This window comes from Pezoporus occidentalis, unplaced genomic scaffold (genome assembly GCF_034315485.1).
Source record: "Pezoporus occidentalis ecotype Australia unplaced genomic scaffold, CSIRO_AGI_Poc_V1 ctg178, whole genome shotgun sequence".
Lineage (NCBI taxonomy): Eukaryota > Metazoa > Chordata > Aves > Psittaciformes > Psittacidae > Pezoporus > Pezoporus occidentalis.
In genome coordinates, this window is record NW_026913618.1 from 1367844 (window position 1) to 1391282 (window position 23439).

The 23439-nt window shown below is 48.0% G+C and overlaps 2 protein-coding genes across 3 annotated transcripts; one reads left to right on the top strand and one right to left on the bottom strand.

Moving 5' to 3' along the window:
* Positions 1–76: 76 nt before the first annotated feature.
* On the top strand, positions 77–13579 carry NOXO1 (NADPH oxidase organizer 1). 2 transcript variants are annotated; one of them, XM_062614826.1, is made up of 9 exons: positions 77–94; positions 3179–3375; positions 10596–10676; positions 10789–10864; positions 11084–11264; positions 11520–11722; positions 11962–12075; positions 12181–12298; positions 12545–13579. In XM_062614826.1, the coding sequence occupies exons 3-9, from the start codon at positions 10602–10604 to the stop codon at positions 13209–13211; spliced, it is 1434 nt and encodes a 477-aa protein (XP_062470810.1). In that variant the 5' UTR covers positions 77–94; positions 3179–3375; positions 10596–10601; the 3' UTR covers positions 13212–13579. The 2 variants fall into 2 exon arrangements, with proteins under 2 accessions (XP_062470810.1, XP_062470809.1); XM_062614825.1 differs by lacking the exons at positions 77–94; positions 3179–3375 and adding an exon at positions 10023–10149.
* Positions 13580–14328: 749 nt separating this feature from the next.
* TBL3 (transducin beta like 3) lies at positions 14329–23128 on the bottom strand. Its single transcript, XM_062614812.1, has 22 exons — positions 23008–23128; positions 22812–22863; positions 22635–22727; positions 22329–22376; positions 21924–22065; positions 21339–21423; positions 20728–20895; positions 20358–20433; positions 19823–19919; positions 19216–19412; positions 18933–19074; positions 18435–18493; positions 17852–17955; positions 17589–17739; positions 17220–17450; positions 16854–16924; positions 16309–16465; positions 15834–15892; positions 15261–15364; positions 14987–15058; positions 14683–14841; positions 14329–14556 (listed from the first exon to the last, which is right to left on the bottom strand). Exons 1-22 carry the CDS (start codon positions 23118–23120, stop codon positions 14444–14446), a joined length of 2493 nt encoding a protein of 830 aa, XP_062470796.1. The 5' UTR covers positions 23121–23128; the 3' UTR covers positions 14329–14443.
* Between the last annotated feature and the right edge of the window lie 311 nt (positions 23129–23439).

The following is a 23439-nucleotide window of genomic DNA, read 5'->3' on the forward strand; positions in this document are numbered from 1 at the left end:
CGAGTTCTGGGTTTGAGTCTTCTGAGGAGAGTTCTTGAGTTCTGAGGAGAAGTGACATGAGCCTTCTGCCGGCGCTTGCCCACCTCACATCTGTGTATGTATATAGATAATAGAATCACGGAATGGTTTGGGTTGAAGGGACCTTAAAGCTCCTCCAGTCCCAACCCCTGCCACGGGCACGGACACCTTCCACCGGAGCAGTTTGCTCCAAGCCCCTGTGTCCAACCTGGCCTTGAGCACTGCCAGGGATGGGGCAGCCACAGCTTCTCTGGGCACCCTGTGCCAGCGCCTCAGCACCCTCACAAGGAAGAGCTTCTGCCTAAGAGCTCCTCTCAGTCTCCCCTCTGCCAGGTTAAAGCCATTCCCTTTGTCCTGTCCCTACAGGCCCTTGGCCAAAGCCCCTCTCCAGGTTTCCTGTAGCTCCCCTACCTGCCATGGGGATGAAGGGCCCCTCAGCGTTATCTCCAGCACAGTGATAGGATCACCAGCGTGATTTAAAAGCAAACAAGCAGATAACTCCATTCCAACTCCTGCAACTGTAGCAGAAAACGCCCGTATCATATTTTACATGTTTTAAGACCTGTCACATGCTTGTAAGCTTATATTGAGGAAGGATTTACCCACCTCTTTCCAGGAGTATTTGCATGCTTTGCACCAGGGCGGGTACATCAGCCCAGGCCTTGCCCCTGCTCTTCGGTCCTGAGGGGACATTCAGCAGCTCTGCTTTGATTCCTGGTGAGCTACAGGCTTGTAAGCACGTGAGGATGGTGACCCAGCTCCTGGGCAATGGTCCAGCATGGCATCAGCTTCAGGGCTGAGTCTCTCACCCCTTGGAAAGGTGAATTAGTGCAGGTAAAGCTTTGGGCCAATTCACCCTCTAGTCTGGCGGGTATGACCCCCTGAAGCACACATGTATCCAACCTCTGAGACACAGCAGCCTTGGGAAGCTGTTTGCAGGAGGGAGAGGATGAAAAGTCGAAGGGCAGCAGCACAGGCTTGCTCTTTCTCTTCTTTTTGCCCTGATGCCATCATGCTGGTGGTGGGTTTGAGGCCACAGGGTAAGTCTCCCATTGTGGACAATGCACTCTAGAATGGGAAGTTTATATCCACTGGCACTTTTCACCTCTTCATGTCCTGCAGGTCAAGTGAAAAATAGGACTGTTTTGTTTAATGCAAACAAATTTATGGAAAGCATGGAGGGAGAAAAAATATCTTCAGAAATATTGTGTTGGAGGCTTTTGCCTCCTGTCCCTATTCCTCTTCCCTTTCAGCTGTTGTGGCCTAGGACATTCCTCCTTAGCAGCTCCTGTCGCTAGAACCAGCTGTACTTCACCACGTCCTATCCCTTCCAGGCCTATCTGAAAGGCTCTTGAGTCTCTGCCTGACATGAAGTGCTGTGCTGCTGCCAGTTCTGCAAAGACACAATTTGTATGGAAGTTGCTGGAAAAATCCTGCTCATTTTCATTTCATTTTCATTTGATGCATTTACCACAAGGTGGTATGAAATGCTGAGTGGGTAATGCATCATTTTAGGGAAATGCTTCACAGATTTGCCATCAAAAACATTTCAAACCCTCTGCTTTACAGACCTGTTCCCTGGTCTGCGTAGCGCTGAGCTAGTGACTGGAATCTCCATCTTTGGGCCTCCTGATTATCAATGCTCCATTTCTTATTTCATGAGAACATTTCTTTGTTGATATTTGGGAGTGAGGGAGAAGAGACATGAATAGGAAGTACTGAAAATGGCTTTGTTGAAGTTCTACACAACTGTATATCTACATTTCATACATCAAGGAAAGATCAAGTAGGGAAAAATATATTCTTTAAGTTTGCTTTCCTTCCCCACCAATAAATGTTTAAATGATGTTGATCACATCATTCTTTTCCTTTAATTCAGGAAAAAAAAAACAGGTTTGCTGGTATTTGGAGGAGGGACCTGGGGAATTTCCTGCTGTGCTTTATTGCTTAGCCTTCAGCAATGAAATAGTTATGGAGATGTTTCTAAATCAAAGCAGCCTGTTAACAGTCTGTTTGCTCTCTTGTTAGTGATTTCATTTGTTGAGTTAGTTAAAATACAAGCCTGATTTATATTTCTTTGAAAGGAAGAAGTTCATAACCTGGAAATAAGCTGTTGCTTACAGAGGGATTTGTGCTCAGAGCTGGTCAGCTCTTTAGGAAAAGGTGCTCCCAGTTTTCCCCATGCACCCTCACCACTGCCATCATCTTGTTTCAAAGCAAGCAAGGACAAAAATGGAGAGATGCTGTGATTCAAAATGGAGCAAGGAAATTCACTTTACTGTCTCTAATTGAATCCCAGCACAGAGCCTGATTAGTTCTACCCAAAGGAAGGAACACAGCACAGAGCTCACTGAATCTACCAAATAGGTTCCTCTTCCTAAAAGCTGCTTAATCCCTGACTAGGATGGCAGTGACGGGTATTACCAGGAAGCATTAGTAAAACCTGTGCTTGAGAACATGAAAAGGGTGTGTTTGCCTTTCTCAGAGGAAGACTGTTGTTTGATGTTCTCCTCTTATCTTTGGTGCTTGCTAAACATGAGCTTGGGAACTGACAGGGGGTACACAGGGAAGGAAGAAGAAATGGGCAGGTAACGGGAGCTGACCCCTGTTTGAGGCCAGATATGCATCCATCAGCTGGGGGTGGACACCCCCTGGCCCTCTGAGAATGAAAGTCGAGTCAGGATGGGCAAAATGAATGGCACAGGCATATTCAGGGTGGGGTTTGGGCAAGGAGAAAGGCCTGAGCTTAAATGCAGCTCTTGAACAGGGTGACCTTAAGGACAGGTGATGTGAAGGAGGGGTAGCCCCAGGGAATGGAGACCCCAAGGATGGGTGGTGGAGTACTGTGTTCAACTGGCACAGGTTGCCCAGAGAAGCTGTGGCTGCCCCATCCCTGGCAGTGTTCAAGGCCAGGTTGCACAGGGCTTGGAGCAACCTGCTCTAGTGGAAGGTGTCCCTGCCTGTGGCAGGGGCTGGAACTGGATGAGCTTTAAGGTCCCTTCAACCCAAACCAGTCTGGGATTCTGTGAATAGTATTCTCAGAGGCTCCTGCTTCATTTGGGACCCTAAACACTGAGTTTTCATTAAATTATTTAAAGTTCTTTGGAAAATGTTACCCTACACCTCTCAGCATCCTTACCACACTTTTTGTGTTTTGCAGGTAGTTCCAGTTGAATATAACTGTTACCCTCTCCAGGGGAACACACCAACAGGAAGCTACCTTGTATTTACACGTAAGGATGTAAACCTTAAAGTCCAACCAGTTACAAAGCCAGCACCAGGAATTAGTCATGCAGCTGTTTGTGAAATTACAGGCAACTAGGAAATGAAAACAGAAAAAATAATGTATATTTCCAGGTGAGTGAATCATATATTGAACAGTTTTGCTTGTATACAAGAAATGCATCACCTGCAGAATTTCCCAAGGTGTAAATTTATCTTCTAATTTCCAGGAAGGAGCATGCTGCCATACTGACACATTTCACTGCCAATGAATGGGGGAGACATTGATCTCAGTTCAGATCCATCCAGAGCTATTAAAAGATGCTCAAAATAGTCTTAAGACTTGGCACAGGGTTTACAAAGCCTCTGACTTGCTCGAATCTGGGGTCTATACCAGAAGGTGCAGCATGTTATTTTGCTGTTTATGCTGGTTTTTTTGTGTGGATCCCTTGCTGGTTAAAATGAGGATACACAAGGAGTGGGGTATATATTTGCAATGGCAGGGATAGGGAGAAAACCTGATTATTTCCTGCAGGTTGGCACAGTCAGTCATCTCATGTGTCCTATGCTTCAGTTGGTCTCCAACATCCCAGAATCTCTCCAAGCATCCGTGGACTCAGTTAATGCATTCTGAGCACAAACACAGCAAAACTGGGGGGTTCCTTCTGTGCTCTTGAAAAATAAAGCACAAAATCCTCAGCAACACAGCTCTCCCTGATTATGGGATGATTCCTTTCTAGAAGTAGGTCAAAGCAAGGGACAAAGCAAGTTGTAAATCTCCATGGTGGTGGAGAAAGATTATTCTCAGCTAACAATAGCTGTAAGAATGTGTGGAATCAGTAGGAATTAAACATTAATGAAACAACAGTTTTTCCACATTACTCTTCTCCCTACCAAGCTTACGAGGGAAGATTAAACATTGTCTTTTCCCTGTTTTCTGAAGGGGGAAATGAACACAAGGGTCTTTCTTTGCTCTGAAAATAAACTGGAGAGATAAGACACTTTGCATATTGTGCTTGTTGACGGCAGTGGGGAATGAGGAAGGGGTAAGAATAGGACGAGCAATCTCTGACTAATCTGGGAGGAATACAATGGTCTTGTTTCTGGTCTTGTCTCTGATCAGACTTCCCCATATTCAGTATGAAGTAAGAATAGATTTGGCCCAAGTGACACCAGTGTTTGTACATGTTCTCTGATGCTTGCTTCATGTGCCGTTGTCTGTACAGGTTGGGATGTTGGGATGTTGGGATTTTCTCCTCCTGGATGTTGGAGTGTGCAGTCAGGGGCTTGGAACCCCTTGGAAATTCAAGCTTGCCTTCTGTATCCTGGACATCCCATAGCTGGGGCCCAGCATGTACACACATATGTGGCCTCGTACCATGCAACACACTCATCAACCACCTTTTTCTCTTCTGTAGGAAATTACGCAGGAAGCTTTCTCTTGCAGCAGCTTAAGTTACATCCTCATCCTTCATGGAAATTTTCTTCTTGAATCATGCTTTTGTCTTGTGCATCACCTTAGAAAAACATGCCACTTTTACAACGGAGCTAGGGAGCTATTGCAACAAGTGCTTGGGAAACAGCCTGTCCAGTGTGCCCCAGGCAGCCAGGAAACCTGTGAAAGGCAGCTTTCTCCCTGGGCTGAGCAGCTGGATCCCAAAGGCATTCCAAGTTTTCTCCACTCCTCTCACCCCTCTCAGATGGCTGCTGTGAACTTTTGGGGAGTTTGGTGCAATGCTGTGATTTCACTGTCAGTGACCTGGGGGGGAGCAGGACCCCCATGTCCTGAGCCCTGGTCTCCTGTGTGGGGCAATATCCAGAGACGTCCCAGCATGAGACCACCACAGGATATTGAAGATTAAAAGGAGTGGGACTCAGAGAATAGTTTAGGTTGAAAAAGGCCTTTAAGATCATCAAGTCCAGCTGTTAACCCAGCACTGCCAAGGCCACCACTAATACATATCCCCAAGTGACACACCTACATGTCTTTTAGGTACCTCCAGGGACGGGGACTCCACCACTGCCCTGTTCCAATGCTTGACAACCTTTTCATGGAAGAAAGTTCTCCTAATATCCACTCTAAACCACCCCTGGTGCAGCTTGGGGCCGTTTCCTCTTGTCCCATCCCTTGTTCCTTGGGAGCAGAGCCAAGCCCCTCCTGGCTCCATCTTCCTGTCAGGCAGTTGCAGGGAGTGATCAGGGCCCCCCTGAGCCTTCTCTTCTCCAGACTGAACCCCCCAGGTCCCTCAGCCATTCCCCATCACACCTGTGCTCCGGGTCCTGCACCAGCTCCCCTGCCCTTCTCTGGCCCTGCTCCAGCACCTCAATGTCTCTCTGTAGTGAGGAGCCCAGAACTGAATACAGGATTTGAGGTGCAGCTTCACCAGTGCCCAGTACAGGGGGACTATCACTGCCCCCCTCCTGCTGCCCACATTAGTGCTGATACATGCTGGCAAGGGGTTTCCTTGTGGAAAAGGCAGAACAAGGACTTGTGAGAATGAGGCTTTGCTGGCTGGGACTGTTTCTAACACAGCTCAGGTAGCAGCACTGCAGAATTCCTTTGTCTTCCTTCCAGCAAGCACTGCCTTACCAGCCTGAGCTGGTGGAGAGCAGAAACAGAAGCGCTGCTGTATGTGCTCAAGGGATTTCTGAATCGGATTTCTCTGCCACTGAAAAATGCTTTCGTGCCTGCAGCAGCTACTGAAATCAGGAGGAAATGAAATACCTTCTCCTGGATCAGATATTGCAAAAACTCTCATCTCAGCCTGTGTGAAAGTTCAACTGCTTCCTTTGTTCAGGAGCTGAAGGATGGTTTTGTCAACTCCAACCTCTGATTTTTTTTATTCTGATATTTTTTTAAATAAGAGGCTCTTTATCTATTTATTTGAAGTCTAAAACCTCTTTGTACTCTTCAAACCAGCTTTTAGCAGCTGGGCTTTTCATTAAAGGTGCTGATAGGTCATGTGTTATCGCAGGTGACCTTCAAGAACAGCAAAGGGCAGGTTTTGATCCTGAAGATGATGGTGGGAAAAGCTGAAGCTTTCCTACCAGCATCATTCCAGGGAAGGCCCCCCTGGCTGTGCCTGCGGCTCATTTCCATATCTCCTTCTTGCAGCTGTAGTTTCTCAAGGGTGGTTTGAGGACTTTTTCTCTCTTTGCCTTTCCCTGGTGAGTCTAACCTCTAGCAGTTCCTCTTGTTCTGGGCATAGGAGGAGAAATTATTTAGAGCCCCACAGATATTCAGCCATCTACAGGTCACTAACCAGCCAAGACCTGACTTACATACGTGGTAAAGGATGTTCATAACAGGGCTTCTCCCCTTTTTCATGTGTGGGCATTTGCGACAAGGCCATGGCTTGTCAGACTTGGAAGATGGCTGTGGTGGAGCTGTGAAGAGCTGCCTTTGGCTGCCCCAAGCATCTGCACCCTCAAACTCTACTTCTGGCTCTCATTTGGTGCTGTAAAGGATTGGTCCAGGCACTTGTCTTACTAGGCACTTGTCTTAAGTTACGAGGCTGCTGTAAGCATACTGGATTAAGTTATTCCTGATCCATACTGAAATGACATGAAAACCAGCCCCTTGGCATTTCACACTCAGTGGAGGGAAGCTGGTCTTGTATTTGAGACAGCAGAGGGGGCAGCCTGGGCGGCTGGGGACTCCCCAGAGTTACTGGATGTCCTCCCCTGTCCTTCAGGGTGGGCTGTTTGGGGCAGGAACTCTGGTAGGACTCCCCATGATTACACCTTAGTCCCTTTCTGTGACAAAACCAGTATTTCATATACTCAGAGCACAACTTTATGGCAGTAGTGATGCTTTTGGCATAGCCAGAGGCAGAGCTCCACCTTTGCAAGGCATGTGTGGCTTTCTTCTCCATTTCTTTTTTCTTTGGTTTTACAGCAGGCTGCAAAACAACAGTTTTATTATGGAGGAAAACTTGTCAAAGATGGACAGTCCACTCCTATATATAATTTGTTTATTTATGGTCTCTTTTGTACCTTCTGAAATGATTAATGAAAGAAGTAACTGCTCTCCTCGAAACCTGTGTAAATAAATGCTAGCAATGAAACAGCAGTGCCAAGCAATACTTGCCAAGTCTTACTTTTTCCAGGCAGACCACTCCTCCCCTATGGTTAATAATTACACACGAGGTACCCATTTATGACAGGATGGCATGGAAGTAGTAGAAGATACTGAGTAAACTTGACAGTGTCAGGGAAAGGGTCAGGGTTTGGGGGTTTTGGTGAGTGTGCTCAAATGTAGTGGAATTAATGGCTTCTAATCAGTTTTTCATCGCTCCCAGTATCGATGCTGCTGAGCTCTCAGGGCTTTGCAGTGATGCTGTGGAGGAGCACTTGTGCTGGTGCAGAAGCAACCTGGCACAGCCCTTCCTATGCTTCTGCAGTTAACATCACTAAATCGAGATGATGTGACTCTTAGGTGAGTCTCTTGAGCAGTTTCATGACATCAAACTTGACAACAACAAGGCAACAATACTGCTGTAACTGCAGAGCATGAACCAAACACTCCAGGTTGACACCAAAAGTGTTGTTATGTCTGAGTAGTGCCTGGCCACTCTCCCTCCATACTTCTGTCCTGCATTGCAGCAACCTCCACTTCTGGATTGTGCTCTCTTTGTAACTAATTATTGAGTTTTGCTCATACTTGCTTTATACAAGGTTCCTGTCACCAGCCAATCTCCCCCAGAAAATCAGCTCTCCCACCTGCACACCAGCTCTGTAGCCTCAAGAGATTTGAGCAAGCTGCTCTAGTGGAAGGTGTCCCTGTCTATGGCAGGGGGTTGGAACTGGATGAGCTTTAAGGTCCCTTCAAACCCAAACCATTCCATGATTCTGTGATTTACAAACCCCATGTACTTTCACCTTTCTGATGTAACATTTAATTATATGGTTTTGACACCCCCCTCTTTGAATTCCCTGAGAATGGTGAAATACAGCAAAGCCTTTGGAACCAGGAATTGCCAAACCCAAGGCAGTTTCCTTCTCTTCTTGTTTTGACTGACACCTGCAGTACCTGCCTATGTGGAGCAATGTGCTGTCCGGTGCATAGAGATTGCAGCTCCTCTAAGATCTTACTTATCTTTGGCTTTTCCCATTCAGGGTAGATACATTTAAACCTTTACAGTCTTAGAATGGCTTTAACCTGCCAGAGGGGAGATTGAGATGAGCTCTTAGGCACAAGTTCTTCCCTGTGAGGGTGCTGAGGCGCTGGCACAGGGTGCCCAGAGAAGCTGTGGTTGCCCCATCCCTGGCAGTGTTCAAGGCCAGGTTAGATGGGGCTTGGAGCAAGCTGCTCTAGTAGATGCACGTATTTTTGCTGAACCCTTTGTGAACAGAGGGATGGAGGGTCCCATTCCAGGGCAGCTGAGGGCAGTAACCTGCTCTGCATCACCTCTCTGCAGGGCAGCTTCTGTCCAGTGCATGGGCCAGCAAGTGCCCTGGAGATGCATCAAAGGGGTTTTCCCATCACATGTGTCCACAGCAGTGCTCACTGTATAACTTTCCTTTCCCAACAGAGGGCAGATATCCAGCACCAATAGATTGAACTGCAACGAAAACCCTTCTCTGGCCCTAGAAACTGCCATGCTGCTGTGCAGGAGTAACTTCCCGTGCTCACGAAACACAAACCAAGGCCCTACTCACCATTTTTTCTGGCTATCCAAAAGGAATCTTGTTTCCCTTCCTAGTCAGATTCTGAGGGGGGTGGTTGGTAGATGAAAGATCATCTGCAGCTGGGACACCAGGTATAACTGGAAAATGAAAGGGAAGGCAGGGCTGAGCTCTCAATTTGGGCTCCAGTAATGATAATGATTCAATTCAGGCTTCATCAAAGAAGAGGAGGAGGGGGACAGAGAAGGCGGTTTGATCACACACTGCCCATCAGCCAAGTCATAACCTGAAGCACGCTAAAGGCATGTTCAGTGAAAGGACAGGCTTTCAGGGCTGCAATTATGGGGCCTGCAATGCCTCTGGGCAGTGGGAGCTGGTCTATGGGATGAGCTGTGGGTCACCCTGGATGTGTATGGGGTTCCTTGATGCAGGATGGGGTGCACAGCACTTGAAGCTGAGTCTCCATCGTGTATTTACACCCAAGAAGCTTTGGGACTTTTCCAGTTGTGCCCTGGGGATGTGTTTGTTCATCCTTTGCTCAGCAAGATTGGCATCAGCATCTCCCACTAATTTCTAAAAGCATGCAAAGCTACCAGAAATCCACTTAAGGTGTTTTAGCAGATGGGACAAAGCAGTAAAGAGATGAGATCTGTAATCAAGTTGTGCTTTACGAGCCGTGGTGTGAACTGGGCTTTGGGGCTGGTGGGAGTGCAGCTGCATACAACAACTCGTTATATGTGTTATAAATATATATATGTAGATATTGCCATATGTAACATATATGGCAATATAGGCATAAACACAACACATCCATCCCTGGAAATGCACTTCAGTGCACAGGTAGCAGGTATCGCTACCCCAGTGACCTCCTGCCACCCAGGGATGATAAAGGGAGCAGGCACAGGGCCAGGCTTGCTTCCTGGGAGGTTTCTGGTAAGGGTGTGATGTAATAGGATAAGGTAAGATGCTGAACTCTGACCCTGCATCTGCACTGGGAGTATCTGCATGTTCAGAGCAGGTAAAAGGCAAGCAGTAGTTTGCCAAACTATGGAATTTCTACCAAGTTAGTGGGTGGAGGAGGAAGCAGGAACACCTGTGCCCTCCCTCCTGTTCCAGCCTCCTGCTCCAGGGTATTTAATCACTTAGAGTGGTGTCTGGAGCCACATCTCTGGTCAGCTTCTGGTTGCCCTAGGGAGGGAGGAGAGGCAGAGGAGGATGAGCTGCATCAGGTACCCAGTGGATGTGAAGGCTGTCGGCTTGATGCAATGCAGAAAGCAGAAGGTACTTTAATATTGGGGTTTCTTTTGATTTATTTTACTCCTTAAATACTATTTACAGGCTGGGACACCAGAGGCCTTTCTGAGATGCTCTTACAGAGGGGTATGTTTGCTCATGTCCCTGCAGTGTTGGGATTAGAGCTTTGTGATGTAGGACAGGGGGCTCTTGGACTTGTTTTTCAATCATAGTATCTTAGCATCACAAGAAAACTGCCATCTTGGATTCTGCTCTCTTTCTGCTCTCACTGTCACAAAATTCCTCTGGTTTCAACAACAATTTGTTAAATATCCATTTGGGGCCCTAAAATTAAGGAAATACTGCTGTAGGTCTAATGTTTAATTTCATTTTTGGATGTGACAATCTTGCAGCCTGAAGCCAGCACTAAACCACAGCCCTGGATATTGAAGCTGTGATTAAAAATGCATTTCTTTTCCCTTTTCTATTTCCAGAACTACATGATGTTTGTGTCTTGGTCAGATCAGACCAACATTCTCATCTACCGGACATTTGAGGACTTTAAGAGATTCCATGTAAGTGAATATCTCCCAGAGAATAGGGTTCCCATGGTGGGGAGGGGGAAAGAGCCCAGCAATGTGTGGGGGCTGCAAAACACCACTGTTTTCTCCTTCTCTTTGCTTTTAGAAAGAGCTGAAGAGAAAATTCCCTATTGAGAGTGGCTCACTCAAGAGATCTGACCGTACACTGCCCAGGTTTAAAGGTGAGAACAAATCTCTGATGGATCCACAAACACAACAGAGCTGTTGGGGACAGTTGTAACAGATGACACAGACTTCAGTCTCTGACATTCCTCTGGAGCAGATTAAGTGCTTCCTCCTGCTCATGGCACCTAGAACTAGGGTTACAGCAACTTGCTTTGATCTATTACAGACCAGAGCTGTTGTTACCTTACACCAACTTTGCTCTTCTGATTTTAAAGATGCAAATGCAAAGCAGAGGAGAAGTGCGAAGCCAGACAGGTGCCTGGAGATCCTGAAACTGCTAGAAACTTATTCCCAGGAGCTGCTGAAAACAGCTGCCAAAATCTCCCAGGGTGAAGATGTGATTCAGTTTTTCAAGGCACAGACCCAAGACCTCGATCCCTCCTTTCCTGAGAACAGGTATGGAATCATACTTGTAGTGTCTTCATGAAACAGAAATGTTACAGGATAGGGATGGAGGAGAATACATTAGCAGAGTTACACACCAGGGCAGCAGAGCAGGGAAGCTCTACTGACTGTTCTAATGCATGCTTATGTTGTTTCTGATGCCTGAGCATTTCTGATCCTGCTGCTAGATGATTTGACCAGAATGAATACTAAACTCAGCCTCCTGTGTGAGTTTTCAGTAAGCAGATATTGAACTTCATTTTGCAGTGTTGTGATCATGCCATCAGACATTGGAGGGGAGAAGAAAGTCCAGTCACAGCGGCGGCAGCAGCAGCCCTCCTGTATTACATGGCCTCAGGCCTCCCACAGCTACCGCTGCATCGAAACCTTCGAAACCAAAGACACAAAGAACAAGAGTTTCAAAGTCACTAAGAAGGAAATAGTTGAAGTGCTGATCAAGGACATGACTGGTATGTTTGATTGGGAATCTTCAGTTGCAGGGAGGGATGGTAAAGTTGGATTCATAGGGTTTTGTGGGGGTTTGTACATGGTGTGCTTACCTGGATTTACACAGGAGGGAAGAACCAAGTGTCAGTGAAGCACCAGCCAGGCACTGAGGTGCTCTGCACAATGCCCTGTCTCTTGTGGCAGAGCAGGGATTATGGTCATCTCCAGGCTGTTAAAACCCTTTCTTTGCTGTTTGCTGCAGGGTGGTGGCTAGTGGAGAACGCAGACAAGCAGATAGCCTGGTTCCCAGCCACCTACCTGGAAGAGATTGATGTCCACAAGGACATCCATAATGCTTTCTGCTCAGACAAGGAGGGTAAGTCTGCTGCTGGCTCCCTGGGAGCAGGCATTCCTCCTTCAAAACACAAGGATGGAGGCATTTTCCCCTCAAGGCAAACCCAACCTCTCCCTCTCTCTGCAGGCAGCCTGTACTTTGTTGTGAGGGCCTATGAGTCTCAGAAGGCAGATGAGCTCTCACTGAACAATGGAGTCGTGGTGGAGGTGGTCAGGAAATCCGAGGATGGCTGGTGGCTTATCCGGTAAGGAGGCTTTTTCCAAAGCTTTCATTCCTTAAGGGAACTGGTTGCCTGCTGTAGGAGCATCTCGCTCACTCCTCAAGTAGCAAGTGCCAAGGAGCAACCCCCGAGCTGGCTGTCCTTGGCTAGAGATGGTTTCCCTTTCCTCCCACTCCATCTCAGTATTGAGCCGAGTCCTCACCTGCCTCCCCTTGGTCTGAGCTGGGAGAAGGGCTCTTTCCAGTGTTGCTTTTCATCCATCCCCCTCAGATACAACAACTGTACTGGCTACCTGCCCTCCATGTGCCTCCAACCCTACAAGAACCCTCACCACAAGCTCCAGACCATCATAAACTGTGGGCTCAACATCTCCACCCCAAACCTCTGCTCCTCCCTGACAGTTCCACAGCTTCTGGGTGAGCACAGGGTCCAGGCTTGCTCTTCCCTTACCTGTGAAGAGGACCTGAGCTCTCCGAGAGGCAGATCAAGGTCTCTGCCCAGGGCCAGCTCCACCCCAGACTTGGAGTCAGACAGCACATCCCTGAGCTCGGGGGGCAGCAGCGAGCAGGATGGACAGCTGAGCTGGCAGCCCAACCTGTCAAGATCCCTGCCTGAAGTGGAGCAGGCCCGGAGCCCTCCCCTGGGACACACCTTGGCCATGCACAGCACTAAGTCTACACGCCTCACCTCCAAGGACAGGAACGATTCTGGCTTTGTGGAGTCATCTGCAGCTGATCTCAGCTCCTCCCTCACTGACGCAGACGTGGCCACTTGTGTCCCCAAGGTGCCCGCACGCCCCTCACCCCAGGAGATCCTGCAGAGGTGCAGTACAGTGACCAAGCGCGCGGTGCAGCGCTCTGGGCTCTGCTCCCCAGCTCCAGCATGTGTTCTGGGAGGCACAGATCCAGCCCTGGACCAGGCATCGCCTCATCACTAAGGCCCCATGGGATCCCTGGAGCAGCAGCATCGTTATCCAAGGACACTTAGATCCTAAGGAACTCCAGGGAGTGGTTGTCCTGGAGGATTTAGTTGTTTAACTTACAGGGGAGTCAAGGCAGCTCCTGTGTAAGTCAGAGGTCACTTTGAACACGGTTAATTCCCCCTCAGGCAGGTATTCACACTCATTCCTGCATTATTCCCCATGCTACAGCCACCAGGAGAGCAGAGGAATGAAACCCGGACACTTGAGGGACTTGGTGAAATCCAAAGCTACCATTATTGGTATGGGTGGGATGATGCTGCCATGTGAATGTCATTTACTTGAACCCCCTATTTTATACGTTTTTATAAAACTCTTTGATTTTTGGTGTTTGTTTGGGAATTTTGGTTTGTTTAAAGTTTAAATCAACTTGGCTAGTGCAGAACTGACCCTCAAATACATGAACTGGCTGGTGCTGCTGAGTGGCTGTGAACAGAAGTACCTGTTGGCTGGAACCCTCACCTCTGACTGTTCCCTACAGTGCCATCTGTACAGGCACAGAAACAAGTGGTTGTAACACAGCTTCCTTCCCAGCTGGGGCAGGGGCCAGAGCCCATTTTTAGGAGCAAAAACATTCCCCTTTCAGGGAGGTCTGTGAGTTAGTGAAATCCTTACCCTAAACTCATCTGATAGAATTGAGTTAGAAGAATAGTTACAGGAAAACTTAACACTTTTATGGGTATTGTTACCATTAATTTTAGTTATTTTCCCAAATACCTTTATAACAAGCAGTTCAACCAACTTGTGAGGCGGTAGTTGTTCTCTTTTATACACTGTCTCCAGAATAAAGCAGTTAAATGTCTATGAAGATATTACAAAGATGCTTGGAATTTATACTTACACTGCCCCAACTGGGCTTTGGATATATCATTGCCAATAGCATCTCCAAACTCCATAAAGTCTTTAAATCTCCAGTAAAAAGCCAGGTTCTGCCTTTCCTCCAAACTAAGTGTTCTTTAAGGGTCTGGCCATGAAAACTCAAGGCATGAAGATACAAAGGGAAACCACAGCTTGAGCAAAGAAATGACCCTTTCCTCTCATTAAGCCCAAGGAGGATGAAATGTTGGACATGTGGTAGAAATCAAAACTTCATAAATTTATTATAAAACACAGGAGCAGTCCAATTGCCATACCTGGCAGGAATCTGGTCAGGCTCTTCCCTCTGGGAAGAACCACTGGTAGGATCAGGCTCACAGAGTCACATCTTCCTGACGGACTGTATCACCCAGCCTCATGTTTTGCCACATGAAGTCAATGAACATGGTGGCCTGTAGCAATCGGCTCAGCCTCTGGAAATGGCGCTCTGCAGAGAGAGAAAAGCCACCTTTGCTCACCAGAACAGGGAAGATCTCCCTTTAAACCAAGGCAAACAGGGAATGCTCACACCAGGAGGAGTCCCGAGGCTTACTGCTCCTGCAACACAACTCACCGGTGTAGGGCAGCAGGGACTCCACAGCAGGTTTAATGCCAGAGTACTGCAGGAGGGTCTCTGGTGCTTCGTGCTTCAGGAGGGTTTCAACAACAGCCTGGGCCTCGTGGCAGTTCCGGGAGTTGGTATTCCATGTCACCAGGAATGCTAACACAGCCTCTAGGGAGGAAGATAATCTGCACACACTGCCAGTTGCACTGTGACTGAGGAGCTCAGGTCAGAACAGCTACACCCAGAACCCTTTCTTGAGCTGTCAACAAGGACAACCTAAAGGTTTTAGCATTTAAACCAGGTTTCAACAAACCTTTCTGATCCTTTCGGAGCCGAACAATGTTCTCTTCCAAGTTCTTTCTCCCATCAGTTTCCTTGAGGATGTCTGTAGGAAAGAGAAATGAAGAGTCATGGACTGGGAGCAGGGAGACCCTTTGTTATCTGAGGTGATCCCACTCAGGAAAAGAGGAGTCACAGGAGAAAGGGAAAGCTGAGGCTTTCAGACAATTAGTAGTTGTCTACTAGAAGAGATGTTCTGGAAGGCACAGAGGGCAGAGAAGGGCCTTCAGAGCACAACGTGGACTCACCTTTGATGACCATCAACACCGTGTGTGGCCGATCCAGAGAGATTGCCAACCCTAAAGCTTTGAGGTATCTCTTCTCATGAAGCAAGTTAGAAAGCTCTTGTTCTCTGGAAAGCAAATCAGGATCAAGAGGGAGGTAAACATTTGGCTGGTAACAAAACTGTTTATACAGAAACCAGCAGACTTGGCAGTAAGTGTGCTGAGGTTTAACACTAGAAGTCAATGGTGCTGCCAGTGAATGCCTCAGTGCTCTCACTGCACACATCATCACCCTGGCACAGTCAAGGGCTCCCTGAGCTACTCAGTGCTCGCTGAAGCAGGAGAAACTGAAAGCAGGTTTTGACTTTGCTTGTCTTACAAGTGCATATACATGAGATTAATCAATTGTCAAGCTGACAGTATCACAGCAAGGCTTTGGAGGAGCTACAAAGTAGAAGAGACTACTGTGCCTTGCCAGCCTCTGAACAGCTCCGTGATGTAATGTCTGGATCAGAGGGAGCTGGATGGCTCTAGATGTAGACAGATTCACTGGACAGATTGTCCTTCACACCTCATCATTGCACAGGATCAACTTACTTAATAATCTGCTCCTCCTCTTTAGCTTGAGCTTCTTTCTCTTCAATTTCAGTGACATCCTATTAAAACCAGGATACAACTTTGTCAAATCTTGCTTTAACACAGATGAATTTTGATTTAGCCACCAAGTGACTGGGAGAACAGTTTCTGCAGCAACATCTCCAAGTCATGTAACTTCAGTGTTAAATCCAGCACCCCCCCTCCAAAGCACCTTTAGAGCAACAGCACTGAGGCAGGCTCCTGGGGCCCATCTGCTGCTCCTTTTACAACATCAACTGGGGAAATACACTATGGCAAAAAAAAAAAAAACCACCCCAAAACCACCAGATGGGCCTCACTGACCACATTTCTAAGTGCAGAAAAGAGCACATGGCCATGCTGGGACAGTGAGGAATGAGCCACTGGAATCCTGAGCTCTCCAACTACATTCTGATCACTAATCCCAGAGGAAACACAGGAACACTCTGTACTGTACCTTCCACAGAGTGATGCAGGAGTCAGTGGATCCTGTCACCACCATATCATCTTGCTTGTTGGAGTGAAGACCCCAGATTTTATTTTCATGACCATCTAATGTTTTCACACACTCATTTGTTTTAATTGTCCAGAGTTTTAGGAGACCATCAGAACCACTTTCGGAAGAGAAAGAGACACAACAGAAAGAATCATTGGATAGATCCATTCTGGCTCTGCCCCACCTCAAATACCAGATAAATTTGTGCCATTCCAATGCCTTCCAAACAGAATTAACCATAAATATCAAGGATGAGATGCACCCTCAGCTCTCATGCACTAACTATAGTGTGTGTCACCAAGCCAGCAGCTCACCAGAATCTACTGTGTAGCTGGAGGAGATAATTCAGCCCCTGGAGAAAGCCTGGCATAAACATGGCATCTTCCTATCAGTCATTCAATCCATTACACACATAAGACTCTTCCCTCCTGCTGCTGATACCAGCAAAGAGGTTTCTTTCAGATTAGTTTTAGCATCTTCTCCAGACTCCTGGTGCAGGCACTTACCTGCTGAGTAGCTGTGTTCCTCGGCTGACAAAGATGATCTTCAGTACAGAGGCATCGTGACCTTCAAAGGTCTGAAAACAGAGAGAAAGCTCAGAAGTGCCAGAGCTGTTATCAGGCTTTGAGAGAGACCTCTTCCAAGAAGGTAATATTTACTCCTAAATCCCAACTAAGTTCCAAAAAGCAGCCTCTATCCTCACAGACCCAGGAGAAAAAGACCAGATCTGGACAGTTCTCTTCCTTTAGTATGTTGCTACATTTCAGCTGCATTAACCAGCACATTCTATCTTGAATAGCTTCTTCAGCTTTAATCAAGCCCTGCAGCACACGAGGGTTGCCTAGAGCAAGGGGCAGTGTGATTCTCATTACCTTCAGACAACTGAAGTCCCGAATACCCCAAAGCTTCAGGGTCCCATCTGCTGAAGAGGTGGCCAAGACTTGATCCACTGGGGAGAACTGCACACACCAGATCCCACGCTTATGGCCAGTGAAGACACCCAGCAAAGAGCAGTCGGAGCAGGACCAGAGCTTGGCCAGCCGGTCCTGCGAGCCTGTGGCAATCAGCTTGTCATTTGGAGACACTGTCACGCTGTTTATGTCCTAGGGAAGGCACACCGAGGGTACAAAGCAGTTTAAGGCTTTGTTCTAGCTGTTGGAAAGGTAATAAATGCAGAGTGCAACACAGGAGGGGAAGATGTAAGTACTAAAAGCATGTTCTAAGATCAGGTGGAGCATTACCTTGTTATGACCCCTCTCAGTCACTTTTGCATGAAGGGTTTCTGGGCAGGAGATCAAGGCTGCTTTTGCTTTGGAAGTGAGGGACTCCGGGATATTCCAGATCTTGATTGTGCAGTCCTGGCTGCTGGTTACTATGAACCTTTCTTTCAGTCTGAAAGGAATAAACATGTCAGGTGTAAAGAAACTTTACCTACACAGAACAAAGGCCTTCTCCTCCTGTGCCTCATGCTTGCAAAGGGAAACCCTTGGCTGATTTGTATTACCTCGAGCAAGCGACAGCACCAACCCCATGAGCATGGCCCAGTCCTTGGGCAACACAGATCACCCTTCCATCTTTGTTCATCCTCCAGACTCGAATGCTTTTGTCCTGGAATGGGAGAGAACAGAACCCACTGTGCGTTTTGGACAGTGATTGGTTCCCAATGCAGTCACCGCATCCATGAGCTTGAATCTTTGCCTGCATCCATCAGAGCAGGTGAGGGCAGACATAGCCAAACAGTGCGCTGCAGTCTGGGATGCCAGCATGGAGGTTTATTTCTGGGTGTATCTGAGCACTTGGCACCAAGTTTCCAAGAGTTTTTACACACAGCTCCCCATCAGTATCACACTAATGCTACCTCTGAACTGTAATGCAGAGCCAAAACGCTCAGAGAATGACACATGTCCTTTCAGGCTGATAAAATACAATCACGTTTCCCTAGGGATGTTAAAAAGGGATAATGGAAGAACCTTATTTTGGAGGGATGTAGCAGACAGGAATCCTGCCCTTTCTGGAGCACCAAGAAGGAATATGACCCTGCCCATAAAGATCACTAGGCATAAAGGGTTTAATGAAAAAGAACACACCTTAGCACAGCTGACGAACATCAGGCCTTTTCTGAAGACATCCAAAGCAAGAATTGTTTCTAAACAGAGGAAAAAACTCAGTTAGATGCAAAGTTAATACTGAAACTGGAATGAATGGGGAAGTGACGAGTCCACCACTTTGTGTCTGGGAACAGGGCTGGGACACAACGTGTCCACACGCACTACACAGTGACTGGCTGCTTATGGTGCTGGTGCAAGCCCATGACTTGCAGCCACAAAACTGCACTCATACCTGCATCTTGAGCTCCAATTTAAAGTAATCTCACTGCTAGTGAAAGGGACTGAACAGACAGACCCAGAAAAACTGATGTGTGCAAACCCAGGAGAGCGAAACAGATACTTTCTCCACGCAACTCCGAAACCTCTGGTAATACTGTTCCAGAGAACTCAAGCACTCCAGTCTCCACACGTGGATTGTGAGAGATCAAGCTATACTTGCACATCTCTCACCCATCCACATCAGAGCTGACCACTCACCTGCGTGGCCATAGAGGATCTGGCAGTGTGATGTTGCCAGCTCAAACACCTTCAGCTGAGGGCTGTTGGTAGCCACCACAATGTGAGAATCAGCAGGCCCAAGGAACTTCACATCCAGAACCTCATCATTGTAACCTGCAAGCTAAGGATGGCAAAACAGACACAGTTGAACAACAAAAAGCTAGTTAGAGAAGTACTGAATGGCATCGTGCTTTCCCCAGAAGCAGAGCTGATCCCAAAGTATGGATAAAGGAAGAGGAAAAGGGAGGTTAAGGGTTGTTACCTGCTTCTTAAGCTGAAGAGTTTGAGCATCATAGAAAATAATGTTGTGCTCCACAGACACTGTGACAATCTCATTTCTCTCAGGCACCAGCATGCACTGGGTGACACTGCACTCGCTGGCCTCCTCCTTCAGCTCAAAGGGCACAGGCTGGGAATACACACAAGCAGCTGTGGCCACTTCCCAAACTTTCAGGATACCTGATAAAAATAAAGATATAAATTACCTGCTGTTTTAGACAGTGATTGTCCAAAGAATATAAAACAAACTCTGGCCTTGCCTACTGGAAATTGCTCAGCAGCTTTAAGGCAGGGCTATGAAGAGATCCAGTCACAGCCACAAAGAGCCACAGTTCTTCTTCTGTCCAAACCAAACTTCATTGCAGTTTGAAAGCACACATAGATAAAGCTCCATGGCATGCCTGATCAATCCTGCTAATTTACTCCTGTTGGATTCAGGAGAAAGCTCTGCTCTCCAGCCCTCAGGAATTCAGCCCAAGGATTCTGCCACCCATTCTGAACACCCATCCCAGGTATACTGGCAATGCAGTGTTGTAAGTACCATCCTTCCTCAGCCTCCAGATCCGGCAGTGACACACCAGGACACTCACCTTTGCTGCCAGCTGTGACAAAGTGCAACCCTTGTTTCTTCACACCCAGCTGAGAGAAATCGCCCTTTTCTGGTAACAAGACAGCAGCTTCCACGCTCTGCAAATGAATTGGCCAAGCACCAGCTGAGCACAAGAGACTGGGCTCCCACTTCAGGAACCAGAGCTGTGAACAGCCTGCTAGTGCTGACACACACGCAACATCCACACTGCTGCCCCAGACTGCACAGCTACTGAGAACTGGCAGTGGATACAGCGAGAGAAGGAAGGTTTGACATGAGTGTCCTTCCCTCCTCTAGCACTGTGGCAGTGGAGGCAGCAGTGGCATGTATTTCCTCAACTGCCCAGGCACAACCACACTGAGCAAAGAGAACAAGAAAATAAAGAGGTTTAGACACAGAGTTTTAAGGCCTTTGGGAAGGATAAGGGGGAGAAATCTCCTTTCACCATATAGAGGAAGCTAAAGAGGGAGAGGTACTGTAGGGCTGAGCTAGAAACTGCAAAGGATCTCAGAGGAATAAGTGAAATGCAACTTCACCTCATAGACAGGGACAGTGTGTTTGTTTTCTCTGGTTTTCAGGTCCCACACAATGCAGATTTTATCCCGGCCAGAACTGGAAGGTAAAAGAGCAGGTTTGGTGCCAAATCCATTCAACTCAGACTGTGAACTCAAACTCTGAGTGCCAGTTTGGAACTGTGGGGGTTCAGCACCTCTCTGAAGAGGCCCATGTGAAAGAAAGCACCAGCCTTCCATATGGCAACACAGGATACTGCCAGAAACACCCCTCAAGCAGACACTGTATACCTGTGGTTTGCTTCTCCTCACAAAACCCTCCCAGACCCTAAAGAAACCCCCAGTCTCTGGCAGGTGAAGGGGAGAGACAGGCTAAAACCCTACAAACTTTCACCTAAGGAGCGTGTTTCCATCTGCAAACACCAGTGAGGTGACAGCACTGAAGTGTCCATCCAACACAGCAACACACTTGCTGGTATTCAGGTCCCAGATGCGGATTTTGTAGTCCATTGAGGAGGAGAAGAGTTGTAGACAGGATATATCAGGGTGGAACTCCACAAGGCTGGACAGAAGGAGATGCACTTGAATGGGACAGGAGTAAACTACCTGGCATTAGCCTAACAAATAAATATGCATTGGGGGATTGATAGATTGATTGACATCAATGTACTTTTGATTGACTTTTTTGTAGGACTTCATTCCTCTGCCACCCATTTACAACTGATCTTTGACAGCCTTTTCATGTTCTTAATGTACATCCATTAGCAAGCACAGATATTCCATTTACATCCCAACCAATTCCTTGACCAAACCCTTTTCTCTCTGGGCTAAGGTCAGTCATAGCCCTGCTCCTTCCCTACACATCTCACAAGTCAGGAAGCAGAAGAGCCCAGAATCTGCTTCGAATGGGCCTTTACATTCCATTAACTCGAAATATTTCACATCAATCCCAGCATCCAAGCACTACATTAATGCCAGTGATGGATAAATATGACTTGTCCTTACTGTACAACTCCTGAAGATCCTTTCAGGTTGTGTGTGCAGTACTGTTTGATCATATCCCAGATCTTAATAGTGCTGTCACAGCCACCTGGGAATAGAAGGGCACATAAGAATGAATTATGAAGGAGAGAGAAGAGGTCCAACATATCAGCAAATGTAAAGTTTCATGGATTGCAACGGCAGCAGAAAGAAAAATGAATCCAGTAACAACCACCCACAGCAAGAGGAGCCCAGGGAGCACCTTACATCTTCAGAGAGGTGGACAAAACCTGACAGCTCAGAGTCAGACCTAAGTACAATGAAGTCACAGGTAATGCTTGATCTCCTCCACCTCCAGGAGTCCCTGTTCTACACCAGGATAACTACGCTGCACTGTCTCATAGATGCCTGGTATTATGAGCATTTTACATTGAAAGGATTTCTTGCTGTCTGCCAAGACATCATTGCTATTCAAGTAAAACCTCCTCTGACTCTGCCTGACCTCAGGAGATCGCTACCTCGGGCTGTGTCCAGCTCAGCTGAATTATTCAGAAGCTGAAGGGCCACTCGATATCCCTCCCCCCATGTGAGCAGGAGGTAGGCCCATACCTGTGGCCAGCAACGTTGAGGTAGAGTCAAAGGCCATGGCAGCCACTGGCGCTACGTGCACGGCTTTCCATGTGCGGACACACTGGTTCTCTCGCCAGTTCCACTGCTTGAGCAGCAGCGCCCGGCTCCCGGTCACAAGGATCTACCCAAGAGCAAGGGGAAGGAAAGCACAATGAACCACTAATTTGAGTTCAGTTTCTGTCAGTCCTTACGTACAAAGCATGGAAATGCCCGTTGATGTGATACTCTTTACAGCTCAGTCTCTCGGTGTTCCTCTGACTCAGACCCAGAGGGGAGAGAGATAGAAGCACCTCCATAGAGATCTCTGGAAGCACATGCAGCTTTCACTGGCTTTATCAGGAGACCTGACAGAACAGCCAAGAAACCCACAAAGCAAACACATACCTTATCATCAGGACTAACAGCAAATGCAGTGATGTCCTCCTCCTCCTCCTATGAAAACAAAAGGTAAAACCCCATGGTTAAAGCACTCATGGAAGCTCTCAGAGGTCTCTTCTCTATGTGCTTCTGCTGGTGCTGAGCACAGCAGCTCCCAGCTGCACTTAGGGACAACACAAGTAGCATCTGCCTGTGTTTAGAACCTCCTCATCCTCCCCTCTGCTTTAGATCAACAGCAGTGAAACACCCCTGGAGCCCCTGAGAGCCCTCAGGGGTTTCACCACCAGCCATGGAGCCTGGGTCCCCCGTCACCTGCTGGAGGCTCTGCAAAGCTCCCGTTTCCACCTCGATGATATTGAGTTTGTTCCCGCAGGGGCAGAACATGAACTTCCCATCTCGGTTCACCTGGAGGAAAGGGAACAGGAAGCGGGAATGGCACAGAGCCAGCGGAAAAGGGTGTTTCCAAACCCGCCTCGGGTCGGGCATTACCTGGACTCTGCCTCCCTTGTAGAAAGGCTCGATCTTCCTCGACACGGCGTAGCTGCAAGGCACAGAGAGACCCGCGCAGGGACGCGGTTAAACCCAAACCATTTGGCCCCAGCACATACGTCCAGCCCCCGCGTCTCCAGTGTCCCCGGCCCCGCAGCCCCCGTGCCCGGCCCCGGACACTCCGGTCCCTCCTCACTTGCTCTTGAAGCGCAGGGCGCTGGCGGCCACCTCCTCCATGTCCAACACCGCATGCGGGCCGCTTCCGGCGCTCCCGGTTGCTACGGGAGAAGGGCACCGTTTCCGGCGCATGCGAGTGACGCAGACGAGGGAACACTACTAGTGCCATGACTGGTGCGGCACCGGGCAGCCTCCGGGATAACGGGTGCGAACAGCCGGTACCGCGGCACCGGGCAGCCTCCGGGATAACGGATGCGAACAGCCGGTACCGCAGCACCGGCGGGGCCAGAACAGCCCAGCAGAGCATCCCTGCTCTGCCCGCAGGAAAGCGACTTCCCGGCCCCAACCACCGCGAAAAACGGGCGATTTATACAATAGAAACAACCAGAGACTCAACACACGGGCTTTCAAGTAAATCCACCGTTTATTGCATATCGAAATACAGAACAAG